The sequence below is a fragment of the Chanodichthys erythropterus genome, chromosome 2, assembly GCF_024489055.1.
Source record: "Chanodichthys erythropterus isolate Z2021 chromosome 2, ASM2448905v1, whole genome shotgun sequence".
NCBI lineage: Eukaryota > Metazoa > Chordata > Actinopteri > Cypriniformes > Xenocyprididae > Chanodichthys > Chanodichthys erythropterus.
Genome location: NC_090222.1, coordinates 24,865,375 through 24,889,281, shown reverse-complemented (window position 1 = coordinate 24,889,281; position 23,907 = coordinate 24,865,375). Strand labels below are relative to the sequence as shown.

Here is a 23,907-nt window from a genome sequence, read left to right as displayed (position 1 = left end):
CATAAATGCAATACATTTTGATTTATAGATTTGAATCTACAATGAGACACCAAAAAAAAACCTTTAACAAATAAATAAATATTGTCTGATTACCTGAGGCAATGGTTTTCATGATTTCACAGTTACAAATGATTGAATGGAGTAAAAAAAAAAAAATATATATATATAGAGAGAGAGAGACAGAGACAGAGACAGAGAGAGAGAGAGTATTTGGCATGCTGTCCAAGGAATTTAGCCCAAACCCAGAGTTCTCCTCATATCCCCAGCCGAGAGTGAGGAGCAGGTTGGCAGAGGGATGCAGAAAACTGTCGAAGTAACTATAGGCGAGTCAGCTCTCATCTGTGTGTATATATTCCTCCTCTCAAGATGATTAAAAAGACTGTTTGAATGTGTTTCTCCCAAACTTTGTTTATAAAACAGAATTTGTCATTTGAATTCTGCATTTCCTTGAGATAAAAACATCCAAGAGGCAGTCCACAATTAACTGTATATACTATTTTAATTAGTGACACTTAACCTACATTAAAACTTTATGGCAACATTTTTATTAAAAAAAAATATTTGAATAGGCAACACTGGATTTTAAAACCTTTATTTTAATGTGGAAACATGACACCTCATTCTACAATATTTCTATGATTAAATCACTGACTCCTCCCCCATCAGCCAATCACTGTGTGTTTATTCCATAGCAACGAGGTCAACCCCGCCCTTACTCTTAGTTTAAGACTTCGGTCAATTCCTTAGTAAAAGTTTGTCTCAGCAGCTTTGCGAATAGGTTAAGAGAAAACTCTTCGCTAAGAACTTTTACTGCTATTTAGGAGAACTATTTAGTGGTAAGAAAATGTTTTGTGAATATGGCCTCAGGTAGCCAGGGCAGAGCTGGCAGTTGAGGGCACCATGGCAGTGCTGGTCCGGGGCCGGAGCCGTCACTGGACGCTGGTCCGGGGCCGGAGCCGTCACTGGAACGGATTCAGGGACTAGAGCCATTGTGTGTGGCCCAAACACACACAATTGCTAGTGCCATTACAGAAACTAATGTCCACTGGGTTAAAAGCGAACACAGGAACTGGAGCAGACTCATGAGTAAAATCCATCTCTGGACTCGGGACGAGGACGGGAGACGCCTCTGGACTGTGGGACAAGGACTGGATCCTGGACGAGAAAGATATTTATAACCATACTTGACTGAGGGCTCAGGCGTGGCGGCAGCCATCTTAGGATGGGACTCTGAACTGGCGGCCATCTTAGTACGGAATACTGGATTGGTAGCCATGATGGGATGACACTGGCGACTTTTTCTCACCGGAACTGACGATATATTGGTGTATCTGAGGCCTCTTTCCATCAGGATCCTTATGAGATATTCAGTCAGATCACAGCCAGCCAAATCCATATTCCTCACTGCCATAACTGAAACTGGTGACACTGTGACCATTTGCATTGGAAGTGCAGTTAGATCTATATTTCTGTAGTGGGACTGACAGGTAATGTGGCAGATTGATCAGTTGGAGCTTGTCATGGACAAGACCAGACAACTGTGGTGATGATGGTGACTGCTTATATAGAGAGTGCTGATGAGAGTTAACGAGAGTGATGGTTTACAGGTGCCGGTGATTGATGAATGAGTGCAGGTGTAGAACAGGAGGAATGCTGGGAGTTGTAGTGGGGAGAAGGTGACTGAGCTGGTGACTGTGACACATACAAAGAAATTATGAATACATGCATAAACAAGAGGACCAATGAAATATGAAAAACTGATTATGTTGTAGTCAATGTATGCTTTTTCTGAGCTTTTTTGTTTTTTCTGAAACCTGTAGCTGTAGTTTCCCTTTTTTTTTGCCAAAAATTTTGTCAGATAAATACCTTTGTTTAGTTTAGTGATTTATTCTTCCCTCAAATTTTAAAACATTTAAATAATATAAACATAAAAATAAAATTATTTTCCTCATATTATGATAGTTTTAGCAAAATTGTAGGGTCATTTAAAAAACAAACAAAAAACCTTTGCACATCAATTTTGGCCACTATGTTTGATGTGGTAAGTTTAGCAATAGTACTATTTATGAGTCTGCTTACTGTGGACTGATGGGCTCAAGTCATCACCCGTGCACTGCTGCATTTTTCCAGTTACCAAAAAAGGTAATTACTATTTCATTTCTACAGTCAGAGCATTGATTTGTAGAGTGGGAGAAGTTATTACATTGAAAGATATAAAACGTTTATTCAAAATACATTAAATGTATTAGTTATTGTTTAAGTAATATTTCTTAAATGTATTACCTTTATTTAAAGTTATTACTTTATGGTTATTTCTTATTAGGTCAGTTACAAAATGAATTATCAATCAAGTTTATAGTATTTTATCAACACCATGTCATCTTATAACTCCAATACATCATATCTTCATTAGAAAGCGTGTGTCTCCTCTTCTTTGCTGCCATCTTGCTACTCCTAACTAGGCTAGGAGACCTCTCCAGCTCTCCTAAATAATTTAGGAGCTAAGACCTAGTCTTGACACTTAGGAACCATTATGAATCATACTTATTCTTAAGTGTAGGAATAAGAGCAAAATTCTTAGAATTTTGACACACTTAAGACTAAAATTTTACTCTGAGCGGCTTTATACATACAGCCCCTGGTCTGTAACATGATTATCTATAAAAAGGGATGTCTTAGAGAAGCAGAGTCTCTCAGAAGTAAAGATGGGCAGAGGCTTCAAATATGTGAAAGAGTGTGTAAAAAGATTGTGGAATACTTTAAAAACAATTTTCCTCAACGTCAAATTGCAAAGGCTTTGCAAATCTCATCATCTACAGTGCATAACATCATCAAAAGATTCAGAGAAACTGGAGAAATCTCTGTGCGTAAGGGTCAATGCCGAAGACCTTTATTGGATGCCCGAGGTCTTCGGGCCCTCAGATTACACTGCATCACTCATCGGCATGATTGTGTCAATGACATTACTAAACGGGCCCAGGAATACTTCCAGAAACCACTGTCGGTAAACACAATCCGCCATGCCATCTGCAGATGCCAACTAAAACTTTATCATGCAAAAAGGAAGCCATATGTGAACATGGTCCAGAAGTGTCATTGTGTCCTGTGGGCCAATGCTCATTTAAAATGGACTGTTTCAAAGTGTAAATGTGTTCTATGGTCAGACGAGTCCAAATTTGAGATCATTAAATGAAAAACACGTCAAAGACGACCACGAACTCTTCAGCAGCTGGAAACCTATATCAGGCAAGAATGGGGCCAAATTCCAACACCAAAACTACAGAAACTCATAACTCCGATGCCCAGACGTTTTGAAAAAGAAGAGGAGATGCTACACCATTGTAAACATGCCCCTGTCCCAACTAATTTGAGACCTGTAGTAGGCATCAAATTCGAAATTAGCTCATTTTGTGCATAAAATTGTAAAATTTCTCAGTTTAAACATTTGTTATGTTAACTATGTTCTTTTGTGAATAAAATATTGTCTCATGTGATTTGAAAGTTTTCTAGTTTTCATTTTATTCAAATTTTAAAAAGTCCCCAAATTTCCAGAATTCAGGTTTTAATTGTATATTTAATTGTTATCAATTAGGCCTACATTATTAAATGCCGATATGTTTTACATTTTACATTATTTTCATTGGATTAAGTCAAAATAGACAAATATTGGGATATAAAAGTGTGTGATATTCATATGGAGTCAGCAATGTGAAAATAACCACACTGTGTCTATACAGAGGTGGTTTAAATGTAAAGAGACAGAAAGGAAATTATTTCTTGTGAGCTGAAAGACTGCTTTTAGGTCTATCACAAACAAACACCAACATGCAAATCCAACAGAAATATGGTCATTGGCCAAATAAACTCAATAAATATTGATCAGAGTCATATGATTGTAAAGCACCAATCAGGATTAAGCTGTTGGAGGAGTGGAAATTGGGGGGGGGGGGGGGTTTCTTAGAGTGAAAGATACTAACCCAAAAGGAGTTTAGGTAAACTGAAAGAGTTCACTTAGCATGTAAAGAGAAAAACAAATATTGACGAAAAAGAGCAAATATTATACATTATTATTATTATTATTATTATTATTAATAATAATCAAATATTATACATAATGTATTCATATTATATATTTACCTAGGCTATTTAATATACATTCATAAGGTAGATAATGATCGTACATGGGTCTTAAAATATTAAGTTAATTTATAGTAAAAGTTGTTCTTTTCTATATTCAAATAGCCTCCACCTAAAAGTCGGAGCAAGAGGCCTGTTTATACAAGAAAAGCTAAACAATGGCAAGCATAAACCTGAGTAAGTATAACTATCACTTTCATTATTAATAATCGTTTTGATTTGGAGCAACACATCGCTAGAAACTATGTTAAGAGAGGGCATTAACAAATCACGAATCACAGGTTGGGACGATTACCACTGTAGTAAATTTATTCATAAAGTAAAAACTTATTTAAAATATAGCTTATATGTATACAATATATTTTAAACCGTGTGAATGTTTTTGTTGCTTAGTAAACAAAATAAAGTATGATTTAATGTTATTTAAGAAAAAACAAACTTGTTTATAACATTCCCCCCTCCCCTCTCCCTGAATGGTACAGTCCTCGGCTGTGTCGTTTTAGCATTTTTGCTACAAATCTGGCACTTGGTGTTTAAACCGGTGAGCGAACAGTGGGGGGGCCGCCGACATCGTGCGAAGCTCAATAAAAACCCCGAAAAAGTCGAGTTTGAAAGGGAAATCGACGCATTTTACTATCGAAAACGTGTCATTTTACCGTCGTTCTTGTTTATTGTCCCATTAAATCAGCAATCATGGCTTGTGGCGCGACGTTGAAGCGATCTATGGAGTTTGAGGCCCTTCTCAGCCCGCAGTCCCCCAAGCGAAGGAGGTGCAATCCTCTACCGGGCACTCCGACTACTCCTTCCCCGCAGAGATGCGGTCTTCGCCCGTCAACAGAGAGCCCGGCACACTCGATGTCGCCCCAGTCTATGGGTGGAGAACACAGGCTAACTCCAGGTGAGAAAAAGGCTTTGAGGGAAAAAAGCGTTGGTTTGTTTGACATGGAGGAGGGGAATGGGGGGTTGTTTAATCTCAGCTAACCAGCTAGTGGGTATTTGAATTTCGACAGTCTGTTAATTTAATTCCTCCTTCGAGCTGCTTTGAGTAATGCAGTTTGAGTTTCTTAATGGATGGTATGGTTGTGGTGGGTAGTTGGTATGTGCTGTAGTTAATTATGCAGTTTGGATGAATAGCTGTTTTGAGCTCGGCTAGCTAGGCTGAAAGCGGACGCTAATACAGACTAGCTGACACAGAGCTTCATTTAACTCCCATGGCTTAGTGTGAACACACGCACACGTAGTCATCGACCATTACTACCGAAAACAATACACATGACAATGTCTTTCTACAAACGCCTGGCTCTGGCCTGGATGGTGAACATTTATCTCTGCGTTTAGCCACTTGGTTTATCAGCAGGATTGAACCAGTGTGTCCAAACAAAGAGGAAAGGTGGGTATGTGCGCAAGGGTGGATTGGCATTATTTAATTTAGATTTAACAATATTATTCGAAAACACAAGTGTTCATGTTATGTGTGCATATATACATAAAATAACCCTGGCAAAAATTCGGCAGCTTTAAGTAATTTGATATTTAACACTAATTTCGTTAAAGCCGTGTATTTTTTTATGTAGTCTGTATACTTGCGCTGCTTTCATCTGAAATGTATGGACCCCTTGGCGAACCCGCCCAAATCCTCCTGTTTAGCGCTTGTAAAACAGTCACAGCTTTAGAAAAACGTTTTAAAATATCAAAGACGCCACATTGAATAAATTCGTAAGCTATGAGTGAAATAACAATAAAGTTAAGAACAAACTCTTGCACTTTGCCATCGTTTATTTCTTAATTATAGGTGCTGTAAGGTGCGCCTCCCCATCAGTAGGATTGAGAAGATATGCAAACTAATGTTTTAGGTTCTGATTCTTAAAAGACAGGGTAGGCAATTTGTTCCATAAACATTTTTTTGTTATTCTGGTTGAAAGTCTCTTCACATCCTGATGGCAATCACTAAGTTAAGTGATCTAAATATGTATATTTGTATATATATTGTCTTTGGAAGGTGTAGGACTATTAAATGTTCGTCTGCTCATTGCATTCGGTCCAAGTGCAATGCTGCAACATCCTGTCAACATCTGTATTTTTATACTTCCACACACACTGCTCGCGCAGACCTCGCACGTCATCGGCGTGTTTCATGCTATGCATAGTTCGATGTCCATCACCGTGTGTGCACTGCAACTGAAACGGCAGCCAACTTTACAGTTCCTCCTGAACCAAGACAACAAGCTTATGCTGCGTTCACGCCATAACTACCGTTATTTGGAAGAGATGGAAACCCTTGACGTTATACTCGGAGCGGTTTGTGACTCGAATTTATGTGCTTCAGTGGCAACACTATCAACGCAGAGATGAATCTGCAGCAGTAAGGTGATACAGGTCAGTGCTCCAAGTTGTTTGTTCATTATTATTGTAATGTTATGTTCTTTGAGATATGAGGTAGTTTAACGCTGTCTCTCGTGTGCTCTCTGCTGTGCACTGCTGTGTTTTGAAGAATGCGTGGCTTTGGAGATGCTCTGAAGGGAGGGTGGGATCTTAAGGCAGGAACACACCAAGCCAACGGTCGGCCATCTGGCAGTTTTTGTTCGTCGACCGACTAAGTTTTCTCAGTGTGTTCCACATCGTCGGCTGAAGTTGGTCCTCATCAGCTTTTTTTTCGGCTGATTCGAAATGCCGAAATGCCGAAATGTTGAATCAGCTTCGGAGCTTATCGGTCCGTTGGGCCATCTGATCATTTTGATTGGCTGTTCAGATACTGCCACCTGCTGGTTCGGAAAGGCATTTCATCTCACGCAGGCAGAACTGACGTGTTACTTGGCCGTCGGCTGTCGAGCGTTGGTTTGGTGTGTCAGACAAACTTTGGACACAGACGCTGCCGACGTGAGCCAACCCCGCAGTATGCTTTTGTCGCCACTAGTTCATCGGCGTCGGCTTGGTGTGTTCCGGCCTTTAGGCTTTCAAAGCTAGCTCACTATTGCTACCCTCTCCGACAATTGCTCACCCTACCTTTAATGATTCCAGTTTGCAATACTTTGAGTTGGACATGACAAAAAAAGTCCTGTTAACACCAAGATAAAAATTCAGTGCTATAAATATCTGTTCAGATCAGTTTTTATGCTGTCAGTTTTTTTTTGTTTTTTTTCTCTTTAAAGAGGGGTTCTAATCTTACATAGAACTATAGGTGTGTCCCAATTCACGTACTTAAAAATGTCATAGAAAGTATAAATGGCGCAAGTAGTGCATTCACACAGAAAATTCCAAGAACAAAAAGTGCACTTTATATACCCGGATGATGCACTAAATTAGCGGAAAAAACGAAGTGTGGAATTTAATTGCGTATCGGAGGGAGAGGGGGTAGTGCGTCATTTGGGACAAAACTTATGACTTGCTGACACAAAGATTATTTTGCTAAGTGACGGTGAATAGTAAAGGAAGAACCTGGTTCTCATTTCGTAATCTTGTATCTCATAATTGTGTTGTCTGATAAACACCATAGTGAATACAAAAACATGAAAATATTTGACTTTTTCTCGTGACAAGCAGCTTAGAAGAAACAGAACAGGCATTAAACAGAAGCTGCAATAGTCTTTTATTTAGGTCTGCCCCCGACTAGGGGTTAGTTTTGGGGTTGAGAGTTTTTTTTTTTTTCTCTTTCTACGTTAGAGAGGCAATAAACCATAATAATGGGCGTTTAATATATAAATTAAGCACTCCATAAAGATTGCCATAGCACACTGGCAAAAGTAATGAATATGAAGGTGTCTGGGGAAACAACAAAGGAGACATTTTAATAATTTAATAATAAACTAGTCTTTCGGTGGCAAAGATGAAGTTGACGATGCTGACTCTCATTTCCGCAGTAAAATGGATGCGCCAGAGAGATAGAGAGAAATGCATGTTAAGTAAAATGTCATGAAGTAAAATGGTTCAAATGGCAAGGATGGAATGTGACCCACTTCGCTGTCTGGTAGTCTTGTCTTTGTGAAACCAAATGCCCCTTTTGTTTTCATAGAACGACCCTCTTTATCATCCTCATTTAGGTTTATTTCTCTAGATGGGCACATTTGAATAAAATATTTTCTAGATCTTCCATCAGCAGCTCATAGTTTCTTATTACGAGTTGGTGTCTGATATTTCAAGCTATGTCTGAGGTTGCTTTTATAAGTCATCTGACATTCAAACGCTAAAGCTTTTTGCTTCGGAATAATTAACGCCTGTAACACACCAAATCCTAAACAAAGCGAATCAAGCTCCTTGCAGGAACACACCCTGGGCTTGAGGGCTCTTCCTGCCAGTTTGGGATTTTTAAATTCCCTCCTCAAAGCCTCGACAGTGTAGTGAATACGACGCCATAACTCTACACCCACTTACACTCCCCTCCCCCCAATCCAGTTCATCCCACACCTCCATTGTAGTCGTATTATCCCTGTTCTGTGCTTTTGGGCCTTGAATCGCTCCCCATCCTCTCTCAGGAAGCCACTGTGATTGATTGCTTGGTTTGACCATATAAGGTTACAGTTGCTAAGTAACCTGTTGGACCTAGTCTCAGCATTTGGCAGCATTTGATACAGGCAGAGGGATTTACCTGTCATTAAAGGGGGCTGGTGTTGCAAGTTGACTAGTTTGTGCATATTCCTGTAGCTGTATCTAAAACATATCATCCTTGTTTTATTTAAAACCTTTTAGACTTTCTTCTGCAATAGGGCTTCAACTAATAATTGTTTTGCTAACCGATTAATCGGACAATTATTTATTTGATTATTCAAATGGAATAATTCATAGTTGATGATTAAAAAAAATAATCCATTAATTACAAAATTGCTGCATGTTGCTTTTGATGTCTAACAAGAAATATATTAGAAATAATACATTTTTATTTATAGGCACCTTTCAAAAAGTGCAATAATGTAGGCCTATGTTTTAGTGAGAATTATTGCACTTCTGTTCTGTTATGCTCCGTCTGCCTGACTCTTGTTCACTAAAGGCTGTGAAGTTTAACCGAGACTTGCTGTTAGGACAAGCCTTTGCAAAATAATTTTCTAACATTTAACAGATAATTGTGAACTACACTACACTTTAACTACTAAATAACCTATTAAGATTTCAAATAAGGATACATTAAGTTACACTGAGAAAAACATATCTCAAACACATTAAGAGACAGATTTGTTGATTATTTTCATTATCGATTTTGGTTATTTGTTACAGACCTATTCTCTAGAACAAAAGAAAAGGCCTGCTTTTGCCCATGCAATGAAAGGCAGTGGGTGAAAAGGGTAGGGACACATCAAACCGACACCAAAGAACTAGCACTGATAAAAGCTGACTGTGTTGTCACCTCACGTTGCCTGTGTCGGGGCCAAAAAAAAAAAAAAATAATTTTTTTTTTTCTCTCCACTGATCACACTATATAATATATGGGCAATTCCAGCGTTATGGATGTGACATTTGAACTCATAATGACAGATAAAATGTCTCTGTAAAAATAAATTTCTTACAATATATAAATTGTCAATGCATATTCTCAGAGCACCCAATCTGGGAAATTTGTAGACAAAATATGTTTTTCTAAAATAATTTTAAACACCCCCAAAAAAGGCAAATAGGCACATGTTATGGATGTGACAGAAAATGACAGAATTTGCAGTATACTGTGCAACTTTCTTAAAAGTCTGTGAACTTTTAAGTTGAATGTATAAATATTGATATTCACATGATAAAGGGGTCTTAGCTGAGCACAAAAATATCAATGTTTAAAATATAACATTTTTTATGAAGTGTATAATGAGGAAAAACCAACGTTATGGATGTGACAAAATTCTGTTATGGATGTGACACATCTGAAATACACATAAAACATGTTTGAGAAATCAACAATCAAACCATCATGGCTCTTTTGTTGACCCATAAAATGTCTCTGAATGGCAGTTTTAACATTAAGAAAACAGTCTGAAATTATTCTGAAGATTTTTAAAATGGCATTACAAGTTTATTTTTTTTAGATTGGATCCTATATCATAATAGCCTGACTACGTCAGACTTCCTACTTCCGCTCAATTTCATTTCACTTCTGTACTCAGTCTGATACAGTGTCAGAGCTTTCTGTTTGCCACCGGTCTGGAAACAGCCGGGCCAATCAACGAACAGAGGGCGGGCTGAGAGCCGTGACGTAGATGCTACGCGCCGATTTTAAATTTTTAGTTTAGAGAAATCCAAAACCGAAACGACCGCGGAAATGGGAAACGAGACACGGGATGCAAACTTCGGGATGCATTAACTTCGCATAATCTGCAAAAGTCGTTTACAGCCATGTTCACTCCGGTATTTCGCTCGCATCATCATGTGTTTACAACAGGTTTACAGTGGAAGTTCAATCATAGATTTGAGTTCGATGCATGATGTCTGTGCTTCGATGCGGCTGTACAGGCGTCATAACTAAACGTATCTGATTGGCTTACGGGTAACCAATGATTTTAAACTTCAGACAAGCGCCCCCTAGCCAGAGAGAAAACACTTCTCTATTATGCCATTCCAGACATTACCAGGCTAATATCATAATACGATATGTAAAATAATTGATAATGAGAGAAAAGAGGAAAGAGGAAAGGTGAAGGAACTTATTTATTTCATTCATTCATGCTTAACACTTTCATCTTTCATATAATTCATGAATTTTCTTCTTAATTATTTTTTTCTTTCACTCTGCCAGTACTGCCTCTTTGAAATGATAACGGCCTCTGTTGTCAAGGAAAGGACTGAGGCGCTGGATTATTTGTCCTTTTTCCACCCATGACTTGTCTTCCTTTGTAGGGAGGATGTAAACGAATCCCATTTCATCATTTCTCCTGAGAAACTGAATTTCTAACCCATCAGAATCCAAATCGGTAACAAGGCCGACAAATTCCCTGCTAGACTTTTTGCCTTTGTAGCAGATCTGCAGACAATCGCCTGTTTTTATATTGACCAGTGGCTCAGTTGGATGGGCTTGGGGCTCATCCTCATTTGAATGATGAAATTTGTGTGTTGCTGCCTCTAATGAGGACGAATACTGACTATGTTTGATGAGGCCCCAAGAGATGGGCTCGATGTGGTGCACACTCTGGGTTCCTAAGAAAGAGTGTGAATAGGTCATAATACTACAGATATCACTTTAATAACTTTATCATTTACACGCATTCATTAGTGAGCACAAATTGCTATCCAATAGTTACCTATGAGAGGTTTTACATCCGTCCACAGACGCTCTAGCTGGTGTTCATGTGTGAACGTCTGTATGTCCCTTTCCATAACAAGTTTAATATTAATGTTCGGGCAGTAATGCGCAGCTGTTTTTGCGAAGGACTGTGCATTGTTCACAATAACCTTGCGGCTTAGCACAGCTGAACTAACGGACCTTTTCACTGTCCCACCTACTCCATCAACAGCTCCCTTTCCATGACTTGTGGCGAAGAAGTGCCATTCCACCTAAACAGTCAAATGATTGTCATTGAAGAACACCATATGTAAGCTTGTAACACATATGTCCATTATGATACAAAACATTTGAATAAATACCTTAAGGCTTGGAAAGATCTCCCCAAAGATTGTGGACATGAATGACCAAATAAATTTGTTTTTAAAGTGAGATGCTGCTCCATCACTGAAGATGTGCAATTTTTCCATTCTTGGATTTTTTTTCTTCAGGTCTTCCACCACCTTGGACAGAAATGTTACAGCTGCCTTCTTTTCATGCTCCAGTGAATCACTGACAATTGCATAGGATTGCACATCTGCTTTGCCCCATGCAACAGCAGTGAAAAGTGTGACTTGTCTGCTGGTCCAGTGGGCTGCCTGGATTTCATCTTGATATGCAGTAGTGTAATTTTCTGCAAAATCAATCTGTAACACCGCTGAAGTCTCACTTGTGTCTTTCATCTTCTGTTGGAAAACTGCACTTTGATTTCTTTTTATGAAGCAGTGTTTAAGAAATTTTGTGGCTGATGCCAACAGCAATGCAAATACATCCCTCAATTCTCCTCTCTTCATTATCTTTACCTGAAACCCTCCTTCAGATTCCCATGAATGCCACATTGTTTGGATGTTCTTATCTTCATCTGGGATGTTGCTAATGATGTTCTGAAGGAGAATTGCATTACAGCAAGTTTTACATCCATTCAACATACACTCCGGAGAGTCAGGACTGCAGACCAGAGCTCTGATAAATGCTGATACGCTTTGGAAGGCATGTCGTGGTATGTGTTTATGAACACTCTCAAGCAGCATTTGTGTGTTCTCATGGTATTTACAAAGGCAAACATTATGAGGTGTTTCTGCTTTTGTGAAGACCTCTCTTGGCCGCAGTGCTGCAAATTTTGATTTTCCTATTTTAATCTCTGGGTACTCATCCTGAAAGACTCTATATGCCTCTAAAACAGACATAGATAAGTGCCTCTTTTGACATGTCTTCTTAACTCCATCTTCTCTTATGGTGACAGAATCTTTTCTGCCAGGTGCCTGTCGTGAGATGTCATCCCGCACATAAAACTGCTTGACCTTTTCTTCAGTGTGGTCTGTTGTACCTGATAGGTCTACTTGTTTAATTTCACTGTGCTCAATGAATCCAACTGCGTCAACAATCTTTTTAATCACTGCTTTTTTTGTTTGGACTTTGAGGAAGAGCAGTAAGAACTCGTTTGACCGCCCTTCCAAGAGACTGCTTACACTTGTATGCTGGGACAGGAGCCAGTTGAACATCTAAACTTTGATGTTTAAGACGGAGTCTCCTTTTCCTCTGTCTCTCTTTTGCAAGAGTGCGGACTCTTTCTTTCTCCTCATTAGTTTGCTGTATTTTTTTTTCTGGCTCTTTCCTCTCTCTTTCTTTTCCTCTCCTTTTCTTTGTAGTTTTCATCATTTTTGTGCCTTTCCCTGAAAGCTTTCTGACGTTCAGCATTGGACATACCTTTTACCTAAATTCAAACATGTAGCAGCCTATAGTATTACTAGTATTAGGTTAATTGAATAGGCATTTATAAATTTTGTCATATATAGAGGTCGTTATTGTCATATGTTGATAGAGATGCACCAATTGCAATTTTCTTGTCCAATTCCGACTTCCGATTTTTTTGCCAATTCCGATTTTCAAAAGTTTTCAGGTTAACTGGGTTTTTATTCAGGTAAGAAATAGAAATTAAAGTTCAGTGTTATTGTACATGGGTTACCTTAATTTCTGTAGTCTTTATTGTAAATATTAATACAGATAAATTCTTACCATTAAAGTTATAAAACGTATTCAGTCAAGAGCAGAAAGTGATTTTCTTTGTCTTTTTTTTTTTTTTTTTGATTAACTTAGACAGCAGCAGGGATATTGGACTGCTGTCCCTTTAAGAGTTTATGAACGGTGTTCAACGGACTCAATACTGTTAAATACAACATGGGTTCACTTTCTTAGTTATTTAACGATTCAAAACTGTGTTTATACCAAGATTGCCTGTGCTGCTGGTAACAAAACGGATCGGCTCAGAATCCCTGGCCGATCGATCGGTGCATCTCTAAAACCCATCCTATCTGAGGTGATGAAAGAGCTGGGGTATCAGGTCAGGTTACTTGATATGATACATTATAATAACTAGATATCTATTTAACTTAATTGTGTGCTGTTTTAGTGACATCTTACCATTTTTATCTGTCTGTCGATAACGCTATCTTCGAGCTGTCAAAACCTGAGATTGAATGACAGGCAGCGCGAGCGAATTAGAGGGCGCCTGTTTCGCGCCTAAACCAATCAGGTTCCTCGTGCACTTTCAGGACGCCTCTCTACAGTGAAGTGAATAGGCTACTATAAACACAGACGTAACATTACAGCAAGGACGATAACAGAATACAGATTTTCTTTCTTACAGCATTGCTTGCTAAAATACATTAACAAATATTAAAGTTTATCAAATAGCAGTTTAAAATCACAGATTTCTCCCACAGTCAGGTGAACCGATTGACACTATTGTCACTTTCAATCATGTCTAAATGATCGCACGATTTTCGGCTAGTTTATGCAGTTTAAAGCAAAGCCTTGAGTAAAAATGATCACATTTTATTTCAAGTCAAAATTATTGCAATATTATTATATTTTGTCAGTTTGACCGCGAGATTATCATCAGTTGCCTGTTCAATTAACCAATAGGTAAAAACGTAACATCCCGAGGGAAGTGTCCTATGAGACACAATGCTCTTCTGTACTTTTTACTTTATCATATAGGCCGACGTTCTGATGTTGATATTTCGTTCTGTAACTGGAAAAGAGCAAAGATTATTTCATGTGCGCCTGATCCGCTTGATCTGCCGCTTATTCACGAGTGATATCTATAGGTATTGTTTGAATTTTGTTATAAAATCGAATGAACTAAAAAGTTGAGACATTTTTTCATATTAAAACTAATGAAGCACAAAGATGATTGCTATTATTGGATATGTTCTGATACGGTAAGCCTGAAACAGATCACAGCAATATAAAGAAAGAAAACTCATAGGATTTAATATGAAGCGTCCGTAACGGTCACGTCCGTAACGCTTATTATGGTTGTTCAAAACAACGTAGTAAAATGAATTGTTGATCCTAATAAGCATAAACATAATTTAGCTTTGCATATGAAGTTTCAAGTTATTTGCATTTATAATTGTTATATGACACAAACTTAATCTTTAAAACGTTATGGACGTGACAGAGCACTGAAGCGTCATGACCTCTTTATTCCAGCCCTTATAAATTACACAGGCAGTGCTGTTATGACGAAATGAGTGTATTTATATCTCAGGCATGCCTCCATCTTTCTACACAATGCTTACTGTTAAAATAAAGTTTAAAAAAAGGGGGGTCTTTGATCCATTTTTTGAGAGCATGAAATATGGTTGGTTGAAAATGTTATCTAAGCATTGTTGCTTACCTCATATATTGTGGATAAACAAGGCAATTTTCTTAAAATGTCCAATAGAGCACATTAATACAGTATATTACAGACCTAAATTAACAACTTACATAGGGTTTTGTTCTTTTATTTTAAACTTTTTTTTTTCATGGCAAGGATGACCTTTGCGTGGAATTGCCCATATATAATATAATAATTTTTCTATAAAAGCCTTCAACAACAACAAAGTTGCAGTCACTTAAGTGAGCCAGGCATTTGATCAGCTAAAGACAAAAAAGAAGGTATTAATAGTTATAATGAAAATATTAAAGTGTTAATATAGTTATTTGATGATGATGATGATAAAAATAATTTTACAGAACAGTAAAATTACAATACTAACATTTTTGGATGTCTTTTATTTCTTGCCCTCAAACATTAATCATTGAGCTTTTATTTTGATGGAAAACCACAGGGAGATCCAGGAAGACGTTTCTCTTTGACAACAGATTCATAAACGATTGTCATTACGGATGGTTTGTGCACGTTGCATTCCCAAATGCAAAGCGAAATCAAACACACAGCACTTGCAGAGCTGCATTTTCTGTGAATCGAAGCTGAAAGTTGTTTTACTCCATGCAGCTCATCAGACAATATATTTATATAATTACATCACAACCGTTGAGATTTGAAGATCTCACTAAGACACATCACATCCTCACATCCACACATTGTCAAAAATCAAAGGCCTAGTTAGACCTTCATTAGCTGGTTCAAGTTTGTTTAATTGGGGCGAAACTCTGCAGGGCAGGCCCTCCGGGAGCAGGGATTGGACACCCCATTGTGACCGAACTTTATTACACGACATCTACAAATCATTAGTGAGTCTTTGGTTCACATATACTAATTTCTAGGTTTGATTGTGTTTCCCCCAAACCCCCTTTTTATTGGCCATGCAAAGTTGTGTGTTTGTACAAGTAAAATCAGATGAGAACTGAATTGTAAACACAGGAAATCTCTTCTGCAGTGAGGCACTCTTAAGTTGTAGCCACACTGCCTGCTTTGCTGGAATACATTACCATCAAGATGGAGATGTGGAATGTATTCATTTTTCTATTAATTGCGATGCTGATGTGAATGATTCCGCATCAGTGCATAAAAACAAAGGAATAGAATTTTAGAAAGTGCAACTAAAAAGGCCTATCACACCGTTTTATTGTAAATAAAGTACTCTTATTATTAGGGTTGGGACGATGCATCGATTCTCAATCGATTCTGATATTTTCTCTAATTGGTTCTGAGCTTGGTTTTAACAGCAGATGGCACTCTAGGCTAGTTTTTAACCGCACACTCTCAAACACTCATGAAGAAGACTACTGGACTGCGCTTGTGCATTCACCTTGCCTCAGAATGCTTTTGTGATGCGAGATTTGTAATTCGCTTAAACTTTTTTGAATTTTATGAATGATTATTTTAGGTTTAAGTGGTGTGTAAAGGAACTGAAAGCAGGCAATGTACGAGTGTTTCTAAAGCACATATAGTAGTGCCATCTGCTGTTTTAAAATCTAAGCTCAGAATCGTTCCAAGAGAGAATAGTGCCCCAGGGATGACGCGTTTTTGTAGGCAAAACCCGGAAGCGAGTTAGCATTTTAGGAGTTCCGGTTCCAGCGCCGTCAAGTCTATGGGTTTTTTGAATGGGTTTTTGCTAAATCGCCTGAAATAAGGTCTGTGGTTAACAAAGCCTCTAAATACTTTCACGTTTTGATCTATGACATAAAACACACCAGATATAACCAACTTGTTGTGAGTTTTTAAACTTTTACTGTGTCTTAAAATCGGCAGTTGCTAACAAATTGCTAAAAGGGACTACTTCTTTTAGCGGGGACTTTAGACGTCATCATTAAAAACGGGACATCCCTGGGGCACTCTATTGCGAAACATCTGAAAATATCAGATTCTTATCGTGAATCGAGATTCGATGTATTGTCCCAGCCCTACTTATTATAGGCTATATTAATAAAAAAAAGTTGCCTGTCTTGTCTGTTTCGGGATTTTGAAAATAACATGCATAAAATAAATTTGTGGGACGTGCTTGATGTAACACCAGGTAAAAAGCGGTGCAAACCTCTTTTCTCTTGTAAAACGTTCCTTTACCCAGGGTTAAAAGCAGTGTTCCGGCTCTGTCTATTAAATGCCGCTTCATTTGAAAGCAGGTGATTGCGATTTAGCGGTAATCAGGGAACCGACTTTACTGACAAAATGCGCGTGACAAAAGCATTCGATATATCGCCCAGCCCTAATCAGGATACATTGAAAAATGTTTGATAATTTATTAATTACCCTCTGAATCGTAATTGAATGATGAGGTAAGCGAAGATTCACACCTCTACCCCTTGAGGTTTTTTTTTTTTTCTTTTTTTTTTCCTTTTCGTCTTTTAGTTATGTGAATGCTGATGCCTTTAGAAGGGGGGGAAACTCTGAGCTCCCCACCCAAGATAAGTGATGCAGGCACAGCAGATGTGCACTGGTGTTTGTCCACCCTTGAAGCTTTAAATGACCTACATTCAGGAATCTGAGACTCTCAACATCCAAATACTCACTTTTGTGATGATTTAAGTCTATTATAGAAGATAATTTTAAAGAGTATGGCTCATGGAAGTCATGCTGGTTTCTAATACACAGTTTTGAGTAATCTGTTGGTGTTAAAGACTAGGATGGGGGACTAAACCCAACCCAGTTTTTCTAGAAAGGGACTCAGGAGGTTCATGGTTGCATTGCTGCCCTCCGCATTGCAGTCCCGTCACCCAGATTCAGTTACCAGAAATAAGCCTTACCCTCCACAAAGCCAAACTAGCCTGCATCCCATTTTGTCCCTTATGCAGAGTGTGTTAGTGACGTTGTCAGTGTACCATTGTGGCTGATTGTAAAACTGAAGTGAAACTTATTTCTTCACTCTATTCGTCATGGGACCCATGCTGAAAGCAGGATATCCTCTGTGCATTGTGTGCGGTGGCTGAAGTAAAGCCAGTGATTGCTGTTGTTTTTCTTCACCTCATCGTTTAAGATGATTGAAAATAGGCCCCGATTATACTTGCGGCAAAGTTCTTTTTTGCTCTGCTTGGGGGCAAAAAGTTTAAAATGCTAAAGCAGAAGTATACTGGTAGGGAACATCCTGACACCTCCCACAACAAAATAAACACACAACAAAAACGACAGCGATGACACAACCACAGTAAAGAAAGCATCTGATAATAGCACTGTGGACATGTTTGCACCAGCCCGGCAATTTGGCACTTAAATCAAGCCACGTCATGTTTATTTATATTTCACTTAATACAATAGATTTCTTTAAAGAAAGCAGCTTTATAGTATTAAAGATGAGACAAACCATGTCATTGTCACTTAGAATTAGAATTACAACTTCATTTCTACTCAAAAGCAGCGCTCCACTGTGTTCATGTTTTTACTCATTTCTGACCTTGATGGTCTGAACAGAATAAGTCAACTGAAAAAAAAAAATTAATCAATTTCCACATCAAATAAGGCACCAGGTGGAGTCCCAGACCACACCTACTAATTACACAATTGCCATAGACCAATGGGTAGTTTGAAGGTCTTCAGGGAGTGAAATTTTCCTGAAAAGTTTGCTTTGACAAGCTGGTTTCTGGAGTTTGAAACAACTCCAAACAAACCTACTTTTGGCCTGATTTGGTTTAAAATAATGACATCACACCAGTTCATTCTTCAAGTTTATCAGGCCATTAGGAGAAGTCTTCTTTTTTTCTTTTTTTATGTAAGCTGAATTAACATCTTTCTGAACTCTCGATTGTCTTCCTTTAACCCCAACAGAGCAGATCTTCCAGAACATTCGTCAGGAGTACAGCCGCTACCAGAGGCGACGGCAGTTAGAAGGGGCCTTCAATCAGACTGAGCCCTGCAGCTCCACTGATATCCAGAGCTCCAGTCCCGCCCTCACCTCCCCCAGCTCTCCCACAGGTCAGTCTGCTCAACCTCATGTCCAATGAAAAGCTCACCATTTATCAGCCTTTAGACTTGGTGTGCCCAATACTGTTCTTGGAGATCTACCTTCCCACCAGAGTTCAGTTCCATCCCTGCTCCAGCACACCTGTCTGTAATTATTAAAGTGTTAGTTCACCCAAAAATGTTTACTTCATTAATTGCTCACCCTCATGTTGTTCCAAACCCGTAAGACTTTCATTCATCTTCGGAACACAAATGAAGATCTTTGATGAAATCGGAGAGCTTTCTGTCTCTCCATAGACACCTATGCAGTTATTTTGAATTGTACACAGTAATGCTGTTTTTCCTATACTTTTGATCAAATAAATGCAGTTTTAGTGAACATAAGAGACTTTTCTAAAATGCATTAAAACAATCTTACCAACCCCAAAACTTTGAACCGTAGTATAGATATTTTGTAAATTGAATGTATAGTGACATGGTCAAGTAGATATTCAGAGTTGTTTTTTTTTTTTTTTTTTTTTTTTTTTAGGTGCCTCATCATTGAAGAAGGATCAGCCACTGTTCACACTGAGGCAGGTTGGCTATTTGTGTGAGCGCCTTATCAAAGATCACGAGGAGAAGATCCGTGAAGAGTATGAACAGATACTGAACACAAAGCTTGCAGGTACAACACATTGCAGATTCCACACTGTGCTGTATTAGCTTTATCGATTTCATGCCTTTCTCATTCAGATAAAAACACAAATTTATATGTATAGACCTTATGTAGCCCCGCCCCTTTACAGCGCTGCGCTCGTTGTCTTTTGACTTCCGGCTTGTATTTCCACAGCGATCTTATGTATTTATGCATGAACTGCTCATTTTAAAATCTTCCCATTCTATTGACATTTAAGACACCCGCTTTAAGCATAACAAAAGTTATCATGAGCATTGTAAACTCTACAACACGTAAATCCACTTCACCAGCTAATTATTCTTCAACAGCGATGCCATAGAAATATACAGGGCGACCGCGAAAACGGAAGTTCAAAGACAATATTCTAAAGATGGCGACGCGCATGTTTCTCTGGAAAATAAGGTCTATAGACCAGAGAAACCGTGCAGGCATCTTTAGAATTTTGTCTTTGAACTTTAATTTTTGAGGTAGCTCTGTATTCCTATGGCATCACTGTCAAAGAGTAATTAGCTGGTGAAGAGGATTTACTTATTGTAGAGTTAAGGAAAGTTATCATGAGCATTGTAAAGTTTGAAGCGCTGTCATAACAAATGTCAGTAGATTGAAGATTTTAAAATACATTTTAAAACAGAACACACAGAGTGCAGCACTGAAAAGTGTCAGGGCTACATAAGGTCTATTTCTTTTAATGGACTACTTGCACAACTACTTCTGCGTTCTAATTGGTACTGCTCGAGGATTTCCGGTCAGCATTCAATGCGCTTGTATACAGAGAGATTCTCATGAAAACGCAGATTATTACTACGTTTTAGGGCTGCCAAATGTTTTTTTGAACAATTAATCATATTTTCTGCATTAACATTATCTTCAACCTGCTAAAATGTTTATAAATATATTTCCCTTCCAAATGCACATTCTGAATAATAAATATTTCCCCACCAACCTGTTGCAGTCCAGTGCTCGTCTTCTCATTAAGTGTTTTTATCTTTGAACTGATAAGAACGTTAATTTGACTGATAAACATCCTTATGAAAATGAATCATGGTTTTACTACAGTAAAAGTGTAGTAACTATGGGTGACAATGCCTTTATTACGATGGCTAGACTATTTTACATTACAGCTATAATTGTACTGCAAACAAAAACGAGTTAAAACTGGCAAGAATGGTTGATTCCATCCTAGCAATCTGTTAACTGAATGACAGTCACTGTAAGCCCGTTAGCGCCACTAGCATCGTGCGCTAGCTGCTTTCTGACTGTAAATGAGCAGTGAAGAGCCTACAAGACATGCACAAACAAGCCAAGCTGACGATTAACTATATCTTGACTTTCATATAGTTACAATTAATCAAACACCCTTATGAAGGCGAACCATGGTTTTACTTTAGTAAAAGTGTAGTAATTATGGTTAATTTTCGTAAGGGCAGTATCCATGGGTTTCATGTGACGTCACTGTATTTTATCGCCGCCATATTTGTGTCCGGTCACATCTGCGCGCCCTGTTTGTCTATGGTGACAGCAGCTACAACTACCAGAGGAAGGGCAACAAGACGCTCTCAGAAGGTTCACAACAAGTTTACAATATATCTGGGATATGTTTTGTTATTGGCGTTTTAACAGTCGTCAGAGAAACCCCGAACTACAATTTTATTCGATCCCAAAGGAGTTAGATCGGCGGAATTGTTGGCTTCAATCAGAAGGGATCACACCACTGGCAGCCAAACGGCAACGCACAACATTAATAACTGCTGGGACTGTAATTTACATAACTTTATAACGAGAACACTATTGTAATAAAGCTTTGTGAATTCTCTGTGGTGTTGTTTTTAACGTGTTGTTGTGGGGAAGAGCGCATCTACTCGAGTTAAACATTGATTACACAACTTGTTCAAACTTCACTTGTGCATTAGTGTAATTTTTTTTTAAGTATAAATATCTCATAAAGGATGTGTTTCGTTGAGGTAAATAACCTGCAGAGCTGATGATCATCAATAGCTTCAGTGTGAGGGCTCAAAAAGTAAGGCAAAAAATAAAGTATTTTTATTTTGTATAAATATCTGAATTATCTTATACAGGATGTGTTCCGTTGAGTTAATTAACCTTCAGTTTATGGGTTTTGATTCTCTTCAGCGTGCGCAGCTCAAAACGGCAATGTTTACTACTGTAATATTAAAACTTTAATGTTTTCAAAAAATGAATGCGTTATTTTTAATAACTAGCACTTATATTGTTGTTGTATTATTTTCATAAGCACATGGTTTGGTTAATACGGATCATGAACACTACCAGTTTTTTTCCTCAAATCATCTCATTTTGATAATAACATTACTGATTGAGCTAACGTTACAAGCACTGAATGAACAACCGTAAACTGAAGTGCTTTGCTAGGTTAATGAACTTAACGGAACACATCCTATATATGGTAATTCATATATATATATATTTATACAAGATAAACATAAAATTACAACTTATATTTGCGCAAAATCATGCGCGCATGAACTTGAACTAGTAACGTAGTCAAAATAACTCGTTGTATATGCGTTCTTCCAGTAACAACACGCCGAAACACAGCAACTAGAATTCACAATATTTGAATACAATAGTGTAGACCATTAAAATGTTATTAATATGACTGTCACAATCGTAGATAATGTTTTGTGTTGCTGTTTGAGCACTCGCGCTGAAGCTAAAGATGACCATCAATACAATGAAGCGCTGCTGTGTTAGTTGCCATCTCGGACACAAATATGGTGGCGGGCATAGCGAAAGTGGCGTCTTTGAAACCCATGGATTGCTTGTGTGCGTTGGTGCTTTTATTCCAGTGTTTAAAATAGCTGAATGAATGTGAGGTAACTGCCTTAAAAAAATTTAACAATGTTAAATATTAAAGAATAATGCAATGACAGCGCGACTACTTTTGAATATTAGTGTTTTTTTGTTTTGTTTTTGTTTTACGAGTTTGACGAGGGCCAAATTGTGATAAGTATCTCCAAAACTGCAGCTCTTGTGGGGTGTTCTCGGTCTGCAGTGGTCAGTATCTATATCAAAAGTGATCCAAGGAAGGAACTGGTGAACCGGCCTGGTCTGAATCATGTTTTCTTTTACATCACATGTATGGCCAGGTGTGTGTGCTCGTCGCTTACCTTAGGCAGTGTGATGCTTTGGGCACTGTTGGGTCCTGCCATCCATGTGGATATTACTTTGACACATACCACCTACCTAAGCATTGTTGCAGACCATGTGACCTCTTTCAGCAGGATAATGCGCTCTGCCACGAAGCAAAAATGGTTCAGGAATGGTTTGAAGAGCACAACACCAGAAATAACTGAGCAGTATTATTTAAACCGGATGTGCGTCACGAGGATCAGTGCAAGTAGTCCATAGTATAATGTATTTATTTATTTCCCCCTCCCCGCCATGCTACATTGCTATGTTTTCTTGTTTCGCCAGTTTTGTTCAAGTTTATGGCTGAATTGTATTCTTAATGTGCTGTTTTTGTTCCGTTTCCCCTTAAGAACAATACGAGTCCTTCGTGAAATTCACACAGGATCAGATTATGCGAAGATATGGCGCCAGGCCTGCAAGCTGTAAGTATATTAACTTCCTCTATTAGCAGCCAATTAACATTCTTTCATTGTCTGTTTGTTGCAGTATCAAATTTTAAAAAAGTAGTTTTCAGTTGTACCATTTTTGTCCAAATGCTGATTATTGTCTCTTTATTTTCAGATGTGTCTTGAAGAACAGTATAGATGGTACTAGCCAACCCTCAGCAGCCGGTTGCTATAGAACCAGCCCCCTTCCTTTCACTTGAAATTTCTTCCTTACACTTTTGATCCCCCCCCCCCTTAAAATGCTTGGGTGCCATGGTCTATCCACATTTAACTCATTTTTATTGCTAACTGTTACTGATGGCCCAACACCAAATATGCATATCTAGATGCATTCTAAGAAAGTTAAATCTCTTTTAGAATTTGTGGGAAAAGATGTCAAACTACCGCTGTAAAAAAGCTTGGCTGATGCGATCATCTCTGTATAATGTAATGTGACTGACCTGCAGCAGATATACCAGACTCTCTCCCTCTATCCTTCAGTCTGTTTTTTAACTCTCCAACTTTTTTTTTTTTCTTTTTTGACAAATAAAAGATCTGTGATAAGTCAGCATTTGTATTGATTCTGTTCTTTCTTTCAAATAATTTTGAACTTGTATAGGTTTGTGTTGCATATCAATTTACT

At 38.2% G+C, this 23,907-nt stretch overlaps 2 protein-coding genes across 2 annotated transcripts; one reads left to right on the top strand and one right to left on the bottom strand.

Moving 5' to 3' along the window:
- Positions 1–4,658: 4,658 nt before the first annotated feature.
- akirin1 (akirin 1) lies at positions 4,659–23,826 on the top strand. Its single transcript, XM_067405952.1, has 5 exons — positions 4,659–5,035; positions 18,861–19,007; positions 19,525–19,659; positions 23,190–23,261; positions 23,401–23,826. The coding sequence occupies exons 1-5, from the start codon at positions 4,831–4,833 to the stop codon at positions 23,409–23,411; spliced, it is 570 nt and encodes a 189-aa protein (XP_067262053.1). The 5' UTR covers positions 4,659–4,830; the 3' UTR covers positions 23,412–23,826.
- On the bottom strand, positions 10,832–12,867 carry LOC137024141 (uncharacterized). The gene is made up of 3 exons (XM_067391341.1): positions 11,689–12,867; positions 11,346–11,598; positions 10,832–11,241 (listed from the first exon to the last, which is right to left on the bottom strand). The coding sequence occupies exons 1-3, from the start codon at positions 12,865–12,867 to the stop codon at positions 10,832–10,834; spliced, it is 1,842 nt and encodes a 613-aa protein (XP_067247442.1).
- Positions 23,827–23,907: the final 81 nt, after the last annotated feature.

Coding starts and splice junctions, on each gene's coding strand:
- akirin1 (XM_067405952.1), top strand. CDS start 4,831: ATGGCTTGTGGCGCGACGTTGAAGCGATCTATGGAGTTTGAGGCCCTT. Junction 19,008..19,524: donor CTCCCCCAGCTCTCCCACAG/GTCAGTCTGCTC, acceptor TTTTTTTTTTAG/GTGCCTCATCATTGAAGAAG. Junction 19,660..23,189: donor ACTGAACACAAAGCTTGCAG/GTACAACACATT, acceptor TTTCCCCTTAAG/AACAATACGAGTCCTTCGTG.
- LOC137024141 (XM_067391341.1), bottom strand. CDS start 12,867: ATGTTCAACTGGCTCCTGTCCCAGCATACAAGTGTAAGCAGTCTCTTG. Junction 11,599..11,688: donor AGATCTTTCCAAGCCTTAAG/GTATTTATTCAA, acceptor TTGACTGTTTAG/GTGGAATGGCACTTCTTCGC. Junction 11,242..11,345: donor GGATGTAAAACCTCTCATAG/GTAACTATTGGA, acceptor ACTCTTTCTTAG/GAACCCAGAGTGTGCACCAC.